The sequence below is a fragment of the Triturus cristatus genome, chromosome 4_1 (assembly GCF_964204655.1).
Source record: "Triturus cristatus chromosome 4_1, aTriCri1.1, whole genome shotgun sequence".
Taxonomy (NCBI): Eukaryota; Metazoa; Chordata; class Amphibia; order Caudata; family Salamandridae; genus Triturus; species Triturus cristatus.
This window is the reverse complement of record NC_140585.1, coordinates 711,685,698-711,700,590: the sequence shown is the minus strand read 5'-3', so window position 1 is coordinate 711,700,590 and position 14,893 is coordinate 711,685,698. Positions and strand designations below refer to the sequence as shown.

Here is a 14,893-nt window from a genome sequence, read left to right as displayed (position 1 = left end):
CCTGACCTGAGCTTAACTCAACACCATCTATCTGATGGAGAAATGAATGGCAGCATAACTCCTGTCTCCTAATTCACATGCATTACCTGCCCTCTACTTTCCTCTGTCACCCCGCCCCACCCCTCTCCTGGCTCTCTCACCCCTTCTCCTATGCCTCTCCTTCCTCCCTGTCCCCAGATACTCTCCTGGCTCTCTTCTCCCCTTGAGGATTATCTGAATATCCTGTTGAAGGAAGAACAACCAGACAGAACTGGGGCATTGATTCACAAGTTCCATCAGCATTCCTTCCTGGAGAAACACATCTTTGGTGAGCCAGCGTGAGGAAATCCTTCAAACATCAGAAGCATGTTCAGACCTTTTCATGTACTGCACATGGGCTGGGCAAGTTTTATATTGAGACCGATTATCAGGCTGAAAGCATCTTTATAGGTTTATGGAGAGTGAATACTTGGATCGCTTTCTTTCCTCCAATTTTCTCATTCATGTACCAGTACTTACATCTTACCATCATGCGACCTGCTTCACCCTCCATGCCCAGAGATACACATTAGGTTTAATCGGCAGAGCCTCTGTTTACGATATCACCATATACAGAGAGTTGGCTAAACGGAGATTGAAGACTGCCCGACAGCACGACCTCAACATAATCTCCTACGCCGACAAAACTCAACTGATCCTCTCCCTCCCCAAGGACCCCATCATCGCCAAAGCCAACCTCCACGAAGGAATGAAGGCCATCGCCGACTGGATGACGATCAGCCGTCTGAAGCTGAACTCGGACAAGGCTGAGGTACTCATCCTCAGCTCCAACCCGTCAGCCTGGGACGACTCCTGGTGGCCAACGGCACTGGGGGCAGCCCCGACCCCCACCGACCTCGCACGCAACCTGGGAATCATCCTCGACTCAACGCTCTCAATGACCAAGCAAGTCAACACCGTCTCCTCCTCCTGCTGCTGCTTCAACACCCTCCGCATGCTCCGCAAGATCTACAGATGGATCCCGACAGCTACAAGAAAGACAGTCACCCAGGCCCTCGTTAGCAGCAGACTCGACTATGGAAACGCCCTCTACGCGGGAGCCCCGACCAAGCTCATCAATCGACTACAACGCATCCAAAACGCCTCGGCACGACTGATCCTCGATGTACCACGACATGGCCACATCACCCCCCACCTGAGAAACCTGCACTGGCTCCCCGTCAACGAGAGGATATCCTTCAAGCTCCTCATCCATGCACACAAGGCACTCCACAAGATCGGCCCAGCCTACCTCAACAGACGGCTCTCCTTCTACACCCCCAACCGCCAGCTACGCTCCGCCGACCTCTCACTCGCCACCGTCCTGCGCGTCAGAAAAACAACCACCGGCGGGAGATCCTTCTCCCACCTCGCCGCCAAGACATGGAACACCCTCCCACTGAGCCTACGACAGACCCAAGACCTGCTAAACTTCAGGAGGATTCTGAATACCTGGCTGTTCGGTCAGTAGCGGCCCCACCTCCCCCCCCCCCCCAGCGCCTTGAGACCCTTGCGGGTATGTAGTGCGCTTAACAAATGACTGATTGATTGAAACCTCAGGTTATGGGCTTGCATTATGTGGTGTCCGTGGGAAGAGGTCCTGACACTTTGTTTTTGCAATGAATACTCGTAAATTGAAGGGAGTGGCACAGTAATAAATAAAACTGGTTTATAATCCCAGCATTCATATTAATCAATCTAATTCAATACCAAAAAAGTATGTTTTTTTCCTATGTTTGTATATGCTGCAGTCGCAAAACAAATAGTCTTGTATTCTCAAATTCTCATTGAATTGTTCTCTGCAGCTAACCAGTACTTTCTGGGTCAAGATCTGAAACAGGACTTTTGGCCACTCTGAACTGGAATAATCTCTTTTAGTCTCAAGCTTAAAAACAATAAAACTTCTATATTAATGGGATTTCTGCTCTATATTCTGGCCACAGGACCTGGGATTCAGACCTCTCAATAGGATATTTAGGGCTAGTAAAGCTCTCATGGGAGTGCTTTCAGTTACATTAGCAGGAATCCCTTCTTCCACCTACTATCAGAACAAACCAAGCCCTCCATATTTATATGATGCAAAGTGGTAACTGCTTTAAAGTAAGCACATGGAAAAAGATCAAAAAGTCACCTGCTTGGCTGAAAAGTACACGTTATGCAACACCTTCAAACAGGTAAAAACATAATGAGTGCACATCGGAAAACTAACCTCTAGGCACTACAACTAAAAAACAAATGGAATGGGAGCAATGTTGTGTACCTGGTTATTGGTGTGGCATGCTGCATGATAGTTTGAGCCTAAGATCAAGGAAGAACATTCCAATGCATATGGGGCATGCTAATTTGCTGCAGTCACTATCAGGAAACACGGATTCAAAAGTTAGCATTTTAAGCACTGTTTCTCCTAATCTAACAGAAACACCGCAAAGTAGATGAAGTGGCAACTCCAAATTTTGACGTTTGAGAAAATAATAGTTGAGATCTCACATAGGTAGGATTGTACACTTGTTTGTTTAATTTAACCATCTCATAGAGTAAAAGTGACAAGTATGACAAGTATTAACAAAAAAAGAAAGACTTCTATACACAAAACAACTCTAGATGAATAGAATCTAAGACTACTTTGAAGCAACACTCCATACAGGACTTGTGCACTTGCCGCATTGCCCAGAAGATGAAGGAAGGGTGCAATAACAAGAAGTGTTTGTTTTGTGGTACTTGGAAAGCAGTTCTGGCTGATCCAATAAGCACTCCTGCTTCACCCTGCTCTTTAAGCTATGACATTTATAGACTGTGATATGGATACTCGTATGGGAGGAGGTGGTTTGGGAAACCTAATGACAGGAGGGATTTCAACGGAGTGGGGATTTCATGAAATGATTGCACAAGTATTCGCCATCCTTGAGGGTCAAAGAACAGAATAACGTTTTTTTTCCAGAAACACCATGCTTAACTGCATGGTGCTAACAAAGTAATAAGAATGAGTGGAAGCATGCTGCTATAAGCAGCTAGCGAGCAGGATGAAATTCGTGTGCACGTTTCATTTATTACAGCACAGCCGTTTCGTGTGGTTTAAAGATTCACCTATTTAATGGTCGACATATTTTCCCCTTAACAGGCGAGAGATGCCTGAGGGTAAACAAACATTAGAGAAAAAATGTCTGTGGCATCATGTTTATCTTTCCATGGCAGTCTGGCCGCTGAGTTCATGGATGGGAGAACTGTAAAACGGGAGTCCGTTCAGGGACCCGCAAGACAAATATCCCAAGTGCGCTGAACCTTTTCTGCCATTGCATGGGGGGCATTTGAAGGGATTGCACGGTGAACTCAATGGCACTAGCACGGCATTAGAAGGGCCACCCTGAATGGGCGATCCTGCTGGCAGCCCTGAAACGGGAACACCGCTTTCCTCTGCCCTATAAGTGCAGCGACAGAAGAAAGAGAATGGCGAAACGTCTGCCTTTTCTTAGCACTAGTCACCGCCCGCGCAATTCTGAACTAGCTTCCCATCTTCCAAGCATCTCTGAGCAGTTTATGGAGAGAATTAAGGAAAGTCGGGCTTCAAATCGCTTAACAAAATAATTGGGTCACTGTGTCTGAATATCTCCTGTACAACTACACCTCCTTTTGTTCCTCTTCTCTACCGATAGAGTTGAAAACGTACCTTCAACATTCTTAACAAAAGAAAATGTCTGGGCCATTTACATGTTAAATAACCTCAGGTAAACTCAAGTATATCAGAAAATGTGAGCATTACACAATTTAGAGCAAAAACGTTGAATAAAACAATTTGCCAGCTTGTGGTGAGATTGCACTACTCATTGTATCTACCCTCACTGCTGACAAACGTACTGTTTTTATTAGTCCTCGGTAAAGAGTTGTTCAGAATTTAGCACCCGTGGTGCATTATGAGTGACTAGCCACCAATATTATACCACCATCTCGATAGCACTGATGCGGTATGGTTGGACATTGATTATGTAATCTTCAGTTTGCACTTTCTGACGTTAAAAAATATATTTTTAGGTCTGGCGCAGAAGGCATTATTTGTGTGTAAGACTTAATGTCAGCAATTCGTAAAAAACGCACAATAAGAAGTATAGAGAGGATGGGCTTTGGGCCAGCTCCCTTCAGTCATTGCCTTGCATGTGTTGTTAATGGCTTGCCATTGCTTGCATAGGCTGTTCATCAAGGTCATGCCATTTTGAACAATTTTGTATTCCAACTCGTCTTTAGTGATTGGGCATGAGGTAGTCCGTTTGTTAGACTGCAGATATGATCGACCTGCAGTTTATCTTTATAGGTCAATGTATTTTATTTACAGTATTTACTTTGCTGACACAAGCATGTTGTAATTGCGGAGGTATGTTTTGTTTTTAGGAGGAACCACTCTAGATCTCTTAGCATGTCATAAAGAGAAGGCTCTTCATTAATCATCTTTAAATGTTCATTTGTTTTTCTTTGCTATTACGATTCCATGGTGTTGGATTTACAGCTTTTTTGTTCACAAAGTAAAGATATGAATACAAATATCCTTTTCTTAAATATGCAATGAAACTACTGGCCCCATGTGAAAACTATGCAATATTTTGCTTTGTAGACCTTTCACTTTACCACCTACAATGTATATGTCATAAACTCCATCTTCTGTTTCGTTTTCGTAACTCTTTTCTTTGAAGGGACAGCATAACTTTGCCAATGCAGTCTATTTAACAAAGGGATCCAGCTACCATACTTTTGCTACAACGGAGGGCAGGTAAAACGCTGCGTTCCTGAGAGGCTCCGTAGTCCTCTTCATTCCGCACTCCACGCCGATGGGGCCAACCTCTACCACTCGTTGTGGTTGGATTTAGGTACTCTAAGTGGGCGTTCCACTATGGGTGCAATGAGGCCCTGACAAATACCTGAATATAGGTACCCTAGGGAGTACTGAGTGTCCCCTATTTTCCACTTCTTTCACTATATGCACGGTCCTGATGAAACGCAAAAAAGGATCCATTAGGGACCTCTTTAAGGCGTGAAACATGTCGACCTAACTGGCCCACCTTTCACTATCACTACCACTTTGACTGAGCAGAAGGAAAATACTCACTCCTCTGAAAAACTAGATCAAGAGGCCTTCTCTTGTCACCTATTTTAACCATACTACACGGACCCCTGAATAAAGTTTTTTAGGGTACCAGTGCAGTATTTTTTTATTCAGGCACTCTCTCCCCCCCACACACCTACACTCACCACTGCGGTGTTTCTCCAATAAAAGAACTCCGATAAAGAGCCCTCTCGCGGGGCCTGTGGGGAACAGCAGTGCCACCCCACAAGGAGCAACGTCCGATGATGAAGCATGACACTCGCATGGGTGTGTGAGGGCACTTTTTCTAAAAGGAGGAATTCCCCTGCCTTAATAATATCTTTCATACAACCTCGTCTGGGACATAGTCCCTTTCACTAGTCCTTCTAGCGACCAAATAGGCCTGCTTTTAACTCTCTTTAGGAACAGTCACCCTCCAGTGATTATAATGTTAGTCTTGGGAACTCGGGGTCTGGACCTCTCTTTCCTTCTGCTCCCAGTCCCCCCTCTTTTTCATGCTTACATAAAGTCACACAATTCATTAAAAAAAACTACAAAAAAAGAAACAAACAAATGCTTGTTTTGAATTTGGGCTTTGTGAGGTGTACTAAAGCTCTATCTGACAATTATATTTGAAGGAACTACAAATGTATTTGTTGATATATATATATAGATATAATTATATGTAAAAAATAAATAGACCTACATCTGGGATGTGCTATGAACTGCCACTCCAAAATTAAGTCAGTAAAACTATATTAATAATTGCAACACCATTGGACAGAGTACAATTCTGCATGGAGCCTTCCAAAAAATGTATGGCACATCACTTTTTGTCCACATGAACTACGTTTAGCAGGTAAATGCTGCCCTTCAATCTCTAATGGGTAGATCTAAATTTGTATCTGCCCCAAATAATATAATCAATTATCCATTATTCAAAGGGTCTTTCTGAAGACAGGCTTGGCCATGTCATGTTTCACATTACTAGGCATTTTCCGAAGAGAGGTCATAAAAATAAGAATAGATAGATAGATATTTTTGGGGTCTATATTTCCTTTTACTTGGTCAATACATAGGAGCTCCACACACAGAAAATAAATATCATGTAATCCTTGAGAATCAATCAACCAAAATAAATGTAGATGGAAATGTTAATTTGGTAGTAATGCTTCAAAAGATACCGTTTTTAGTGTAGGTGGTCAGAGAAGTAAACAGACTCAATTCAATTTGTTCAAAGTTTTATATGAAGGCCAGCAAATTTCAAATTAAGATTTACTTTCTGTTACTAGTCAGAGTTGTACCCAAAGAGAATCCCGACAAAATGTGACAATGATTTATGATATTTCTTGATATTATCACAAAAAGATAATTTTCTCATACTTCAGATTGCTAAGAAATTCTCCAGTTTAGAAGTGGCATTAAGAGATCCCTGGGAGGTGAGCACTATAAAAGTGGAATATTTCAGTCAATCACAAGACCCAAGGCCAGTGGCTAATGACTGACTCTAAAAGGAGCATCTGATCTTCCTACGGGATCTTACATTTCTAAGAGATGCAATTTTATGTACTAGCCATTGAAGCAGCTTAAACTGTATTATTGTCAGACTGGAAAAATTGGATTTCTATATTTAGAAAGAGTGTCAGAAAACCATCAAAGAGGCTGACAAGGGGGGAGCCATAGTGATTATGTCCACCCCTGATTACAGAACAGAATGCCTAAGACAACTAAGTGACACAAGGTACTACCAACAAATTAAAGAAGATCCAACCAACAAACTGGTCATTACTATCAGAACATTAGTGACCAATGCCTTAGCACAGGGCTGGATTTCAAAAAATGAGTCGGAATTCCTGACAAATAAGGATCCTAGGATACCTTATTTTTACACATTACCCAAAATCCACAAAGGTGTCCTGCCCCCACCTGGGAGGCCAATTGTGTCAGGCATCAACTCGGTACTGGAACCCCTCTCGCGGTTCTGCGACCACTTTTTACGCCCTCTGGTACAGAAAACGCCAACTTTTCTCCTAGATACCAGGGACGTCCTCAATATCATTAAACAAACTAACGAAACGGGCAGTAGAGTGGATGTTTTGGTCACTTTGGATGTAGAGGCCCTCTACACCAACATCCCGCAGAGGGCCACCTTGGATGTTGTGGAAGAATTACTACGAGCACAAACATGGAACTCACCCACCCCAGTCTCCTTTATTATGGAGTGTGCAGAGATTGCCCTAACCAAAAACTATTTCCAATTTGAAGATCGGATGTACCATCAAGTCCAGGGCACTTCGATGGGGAGCACCTTTGCTCCCAGCCTGGCATGCCTCTACATGGCTCATTTTGAGGCCAACCACATCCTTTGTGAGACCAACATCTACCAGGGTAACATCACCCTTTGGCGGAGGTATATTGACGATATACTCATTTTTTGGAAAGGGGATCTAAACTCCATCCCTTCTTTTGTAACATGGGTCAATTCCCTTAACCCTTACTTGCGTTTCACAGCTAACTCCTCCGTACTTGAACTGCCGTTCCTGGATTTGCTTATTCAAAAAAGCACTACGGGGTTGACCACAAAAACTTATAAAAAGCCAACTGACAGCCATAGTCCACTACTCTTTAGTAGTTTTCACCCCAAGGCTTTACGAAACAACCTGCCATACGGGCAATACCTCAGATTACGTCGTAATTGTAGTGCACTGGAGGATTTCAAATTGCAGGCACACGAACTTACTGACCACCTAGCCCGCAGAGAATATCCGGCAAGTTTAACACAAACGGCCTACAAAAGGGCGCGCAATACCAACAGGGATCCACAGAAAGAATGAAAAATGACTTAATCACTTGTGTTAGCACCTTCACTCCAGAATCTAACACCTTCCAAAAAATAATCAAAAGGCATTGGAAACTTCTATCGGTAGGAGGCTGGCAAGCTCCAAAACCACGTTTTGCTTTCAAAAGAACTAACAATTTGAAAACTATGCTCATCAGCACCAGACCCAAACCAGCGCCTCGAGCTGAGCAAAGACTGTGGGGACTTCCGCCTGTGACAGGCCACTATCCATGCGGACAATGCACTGCTTGTAACCTAACAAAAACGAGTAAATCTGTAACCTTCTCGGAAACTCTGAATTGGCAACAAAGAACCCACACCAATTGTAACACTCGCAACTGCATTTATCTAATCCAGTGCCCTTGTGAGCTAATGTACATTGGCATGACGACACGTCCAATAAAGATCAGGATCTCTGAACATCGAAGTAACATTAGATGCAAAAAGATCAGCACGAAAATGTGCACACATTTCTTGGAAGCCAATCATACTGCCAATGACCTTTCATGGACAGTCCTTCAAGCCTTTCCAACAATCAGTAAGGAAGCCCTCTTCCGCAAAGAACAACAGTGGATTTTTAGAATCTCGAGCCATACCAACGGCCTCAACGATGATATACCGTGGGCCACTCTCAACAACACATGAACATCTGGTGTTAAGAGTTCTATATTGGGCATATCCACTCAGGGCGGTGACTTGGGTTTTGCAAATAATTGCGACAAGCAACAGCGATTTTTGGGGATTACCGAAACCATGCCCGATGGGCCAGGCGGTCCGTAAGTCTGTTCCAACATACATTCCTCTTTTTTGACCTGTCAGCCTCATAGGCAGAGAATACATATAAACCCCTTTAATAATCACAATTTTTGCCATCATTGTAGCGACAGAATCTATCTCGATGTCTGCCCAGGGGATACTAAACCACTTGTTACTTTATAACATATAATAATCACCCATTTCTCTCATATACTTTTTCCCTATCACGCTCGAATTCCAAACTGGGCCAGCGGTCCATTTCCGCCCACGATGAACAATAAAGTTATTTTTCACTCCCATCATGGCGGCCGTTAATCGCGGACTAGTCGTTCACTGTGGCTACGTCTGCTCACTTCCGTTATTAACCACACACGCACAGCAGTGCGTTACGGAAGCCTGAGCCGCAGTAGGTATCCGGCAGCGAACGCGCCGACACTTTGTAAGTATGCCTCCATCCCTGGGTTCTTTTATAGCTAACTTTGAATCGCCAGGTACGACATACTATCCTTGTATATCATTTTTTTAGGACAGGCGCTCCCTGGCCGCCAGGCGAACCCGTACGGAAAGTTATTTCCCAAATAGGGGTGAGTCCATTCTGCACCACTCTCGTTAAGATTGACAGACGCACGAGCCGGGCGCGGCGGTCTTCTTTCGAAATAGTTTTTTGCCGTGATTATTGTCCCCCCACATTAGCGCGAGTATTACTTTGAAGGGTATTCCCCTAGAAACATATTACTACGCTTGACCCCCTCGCGGCGGAGCATGTGTAGCACCCAGCATATAATTTGCGACGTATTTTCTGCACAGTGTGCACTCAATCGCACGCATCTAGTGACGTAAGGCACACCTATAGTCACCTCGAAAACCTCCCAACATTAGTGCGAGTGTTCACTTCTTTAAGGCGGTCCACCTGAATATAATACCACGCCTTACTCTTTTACTTCGGAGCATGTGCAACGCACCAGATACTCGCGGCACAACTTTGTTTCTGTGTGCACGAAGGCACACGTTTGCAGTTTCGCAAAGCAAGCCCAACACCTGGCAACTCCCTGTGCCAGCACTTCACAATTTGTTCCACTTCTCAATATCGCCAGGCATCTGCACCTTTCACTTTTCTTATAAACACTTGTATATATTAGATATGACTCTGGTTGGGTCACTGTGTGAGCACTTCCATTGGCGGCCACAACATACGCACGGTTCCCTTCAGGAGCCCTGAACTTTTGTGAATCATGTTTCATGTATCTGTGTTGTCCTTTCCCCCCCCTTCTCCCCTTTCTTTTCCAGGTACTGCAACAACGGGTCCACTTCCTTTAGGGACCCCATTGGATTGCATGGTGATGTATTGACAATTTCTGCATCACGAATTATGTAGTAGAGTTTCCACATTTTTCTTTGAGCACTTTCTCACAATGGTCCTGATGAATTGCCACCGACCCTTTTGGGCATAGAGCAAGAAACATGTTGACCGTTTGAGTTCCCTAGGGATCATCATAATCCCTTTGGGATCACTTATATATATTTTTTACTTAGGCTGGTATACCATCAGAATAAATTGACACATTGCCTGGTAATACCATACCTATTTTAACTCACTACACCACCACTCACTACACTTGTTGCACTGACCCCCACGCACCCATACGGCTGTCTCTTAAAAAGAACTCCGATAAAGAGCCCCTTCGCGGGAGCCCGTCGGGCATTGCAGCGCCGGCCCGACGAGGAGCACAGCCCTATGATGAAGCATGACACCTTGCTAGGTGTGTGAGGGCATTATATAGAGACTAATCGCTCTCCCCCCTCCCTCCCAGAGGAACTGCACCCCTTGGTTTTGTTCTGTCAGAAAAAGATATCATAGACAGATAAAATATTTAGGGAGGCTGATACACATAACTGGTGTAGAATATACCATATAATTGGGTTATATTCTGTTGTATTGTGCGACCCCTTGACCTCGTTGCCAGGGCAGTCGCTCCCCACACCGCGCTGCTCCACCTGACTGTGCCCGTGTTGTTCCCAGCTGATTGCTGCTGCTGGGAAGGTTCTCTGATCTGTTTCTGCCTGCCTGTCACCTGCTTGTACTGTTCTGTACTGTACTGTCTCCGCCCTGCTTGTTGTCATTTTGACCCCTGTACCTTGTTCCCTTGTACTGTCTCTGCCCTGCTTATTGGTATTTGGACCCCTGTACCTTGTTCCCTTGTACTGTCTCTGCCCTGCTTATTGGTCTTTTAACACCTGTGCCTTGTTCCCCTCGTCGCCCCTGCCACTTGCTCTCCTGCCGCTGCGGGCGCTGCGGACCCGCCCCCTTGCCTGAGTCTCCTTCGCCGTTTCCCGCCACTGCGTCCCCTGCGGCCCCGCACCCCTCGCGCTCATTCGCCATTTCTCCCCTCTCACCTCCCCTTCTTATGGAGGCCGCTGGGCGGCCGCGCCAAAGGTGCGCCCAAGGCGCACCTAAGGCAAGTCCGTCTGCGACCGTCCGAGCCTGGACCACGCCCAGAGCCAGAACGCCTGGACCCCACGACCGCCACGACGCCAGACTCCGATACGACGCCAACACCCTCCACGCCCTCAACACCGGGCGAGACCACACCTGCCCCCAGGCCGCACCGAATCGCACCCACGGACCTTTCTCCTGCCGCACCTGCGACAGAACCACCAAACCACCAAGGACCGGACCCAACCACCTCCGCTGCATACTCCTAAACACACGCTCCGCACGCAAACACGCCGTAGAGCTCTGGGACCTACTCGACACCTCCGCCCCAGACGTTGCCTTCCTGACCAAGACCTGGTGGAACGACTCCTCGGCACCCGACATCGCCATAGCCATCCTGGATGGCTACAAGATCTTCCACAGAGACCGTACCAACGGATTTGGAGGAGGAATAGCCATCGTACACAAGTCCACCCTCAAGGTCTCCACCCACGCAGACGACACCATCAGCACCGCCGAACACCTGCACTTCCGGATCCACACCGACCCCAACACCACCCTCAGAGGAACCCTCGTCTACAGACCCCCCGGGCCCCGGCCACTGTTCAGCGACTCCATCGCCGACCTTGTCAGCACCCACACACTCGCCTCCACAGACTACATCCTCCGCAGGGACCTGAACTTCCACCTAGAGAACAACAACGACGCCAACTCCGCCACCCTGATCGCCAACCTCGCCAACCTCGGCCTAAGTCAACTCGTCACCGCTCCCATCCACGCCACCGGCCACACGCTTGACCCTATCTTCTCCACAAGCCCCCACGTCTCCTTTGACCACACCACCGAACTCCACTGGACCGATCACCGATGCATCCATTTCACCTACAAGAATCCCACCACGCATCACCGCACCCAACAGCTGCCCCGCCACTGCTGCAGCAAAGTCACCGAAGAACAACGGACCACCACCCTCGCCCAGATCCCATCCACCGACCCAGACAACACCCTCGCCCCGCTCAATAAACCCTCCAACAGCCATATCCATCAAGAATGCCACAAATCTGTAAAGAGATCCTCAGGTCCATCAGGACTGCCACAACCCTTCTCCAACTTAAGACCGCTCTGAAGACATATCTCTTAGAAGAAAATGAATTCATGATTCAGTATAAGTACACATCTGCTCCAAGACACCAGCTATCTCTCCAATCACTTGTACACCATACTTTGTGCCTCTGAACCTGTACAGCACTACACTGCTTTGCAAGCACTGTGCTATACAAACAATACATACATTGATATATAGATACACAAGTGCATACATACACAAAGTTACAGAGAAATTGTTGAGTCTGTCAGATCACAAATGTGTGATGGCCAAGAGGAAGTTTTGAGCACAGTGGAAATATGGCACTCAAGACTATACTTAACAAAAAACACATGGAATAATAACATAATATGGGTGTTGAGCCACACTATGGTCATTATTAGAAGGGAAAAAGTGACATGTAGGTACTAGAAAAGCATTGAACGGAGAAATGCCTCTCTGAAAAGGTCTGTTCTATGTCAGTTCCTGAACCTGTGAAACACTTTCTGTTGCTATTCCTTGGTAATACAATCTGAGCAGAAAATAGATAAACTCATGTTTAAGAGAGCGTGCAATAGGTATGAAAAAGACAAAAGGATTTTTAAGGATATGGAATAAGATATCTGCAGCCTTTATTTCTGTAGCTCCAGCAACAGGCCAAAGAGAGCCTCATTCGGTTGAAAAATAAAAAAAATAAAGGACTTATATACAAATAGACAACACGATAACATAATTAGAAGGATGAAATTGAGTGAAGCTTGCAAACAGGCTAAAAAAACTCTCCAACTTGTTGCGTTTCTTTTTTTGCATACTGTTTGGCACTCAGTGTGGTTCACTTGTATTATTCTGAATTAAGAATATGTACTTTAGAAACAAAAAATATGACCCTAATAAAATTGTTATTGTAAGAGGAAACAAGTAAAACAGACATTTTACATCAGTTGCCAAAAATTTCACAGTACTGATTTTTCAACTTCAAACAACTGCCAATCATTGTTATATATTTAGCTGATATTGTATATTTCTTACTTGTTGGCGACCAAACGCATCACAGTCCAGTCTTTTGGAAACATCTCTGGTCTTATAAGTATTCGAAATACTGTAAAAATCTGCAACAGGAAATCCTGTGATGGAAATGAAACACGTGTCAACACACTCTCTTCTCAAAAGTCTATATATTCAATGACACACAATGCAAAATTATTCTTCACATGTACATCCTAAAAGCTGTTATCATGGCTTTGAACCTCCATTTCCAGAGCAAGGTCATAATGTCATTTTTGAGTATGGCTCAGGATAATATGCCAAAGGTTGATCTAGTGATACCACAGGCATGTGCCCGTACCCAGTAAGCCATTAGTCTAGAGCCCAACACTAAAGAAAGCACCAATCGCCCGTATCCTATTACAGTGTTCCTGGCTCCCTATAGGACAGGTATTGTTTTTGACTTACTGCTTCATATAACCATTTACTAAAGACTCAGAAGCAAGGTCCTAATGTTCAGTGAACACCACAAAGGTATTAATCATGACTACCACTTATGAGTCAAATGGCTGGACACATCTGGTAGCCAAATGGAAGCAATATATGTTTAGGGATGAAGTAATGTAGGTTGCAGGATAATGTTGGATTTACTACTTGGCGTACCATTTAGGTTAATGTTAGTTTCTGCAGCGATGCTATACTCAATGAGGTGCCACATCTAAGATCGCGACAGACCTCTATAAAAAGATAATTTTGAGACTTAAAATTATTTGAGCCATCTTGGAACAGCAAAGAGCATATAAACCCCTCTCAAAGATTGCTCTCCATATTGCAATACGAGGATGCAGGCAGCTTGAGTGGTAAGAGGTTAATCATGCACCTTGAGAACACCGTGCCAGTTTAGAGAAGCAAGAGCAGCTAAGAAAACGTCTCAATGAAGTTTTGCACTACAATCGGTAAAAACATCCCCTTGAGGCTAGAGTGCAATGAGTCAGGGACAGTAGCTGAGTAACATGCAGCATCGATGGACACATTTGGTGAGAGACTAACTCCTTTATTTTATGAATCTAGGATCATTTTGTAATCAAGTGGCACTTTATGCATTGAAAAAAAAATGATATTTCTCTATGGATACCAAATGGGTTAACCCTTAAGAGCCAGAACCAATATCACCAACTGTAAACTACTGCCTCTTGCAGACGATAAATGGCAATTGTAGTTCTGCACAATGGTACGCAAGCCTAGTGGCCTTCAGACGTAGTACTCTAACTTGGACCACGCAATCCCCACCTAGACCACTTCAGAAAGCATATGATATAACAATTCAGTTTTTTATTTCTGAGAGTCAGGTCTCACTGGGCAACGGGTTCAAAGTAAATTTGGATCTATGCCTACAGAGATAGGACATGTGAAGAAAGAAGAAAAAATGCACAGAAAGAAAAAAAAGAAGTGCAGAAAGAAGCAACAGAAGTCCTCAAAGACGAAGAAAAGTGCAGGAAGAACAAAAAGAAGAGCAGAAAGAATCCTTGCTGCACAATCATCCTGTACCCTCAACTTTTTCATACGGATACTGGTGGTAACTGAGTCTGACTAACCAGTCCTAGAGCCAGTGCTATGTTAAAAGACACTTAGAATACAGTGACAACACCTACATACACTAGGGAACATTATGCGTTGGGGTCCCCCTGTGATTAGCATGACCTCCTCTGT

At 44.8% G+C, this 14,893-nt stretch overlaps 1 protein-coding gene across 3 annotated transcripts in view; it reads right to left on the bottom strand.

Annotated features, from left to right (window-relative positions):
• The window catches only part of DOCK4 (dedicator of cytokinesis 4), a 1,768,257-nt gene that overhangs the window by 718,931 nt on the left and 1,034,433 nt on the right, over positions 1 to 14,893 (bottom strand). For all 3 annotated transcript variants that reach the window (XM_085653188.1, XM_085653189.1, XM_085653190.1), the window contains exon 27: positions 13,229 to 13,323. In XM_085653188.1, the coding sequence (XP_085509314.1) occupies positions 13,229 to 13,323 (95 nt within the window). The remainder of the gene's footprint in view (positions 1 to 13,228; positions 13,324 to 14,893) is intronic.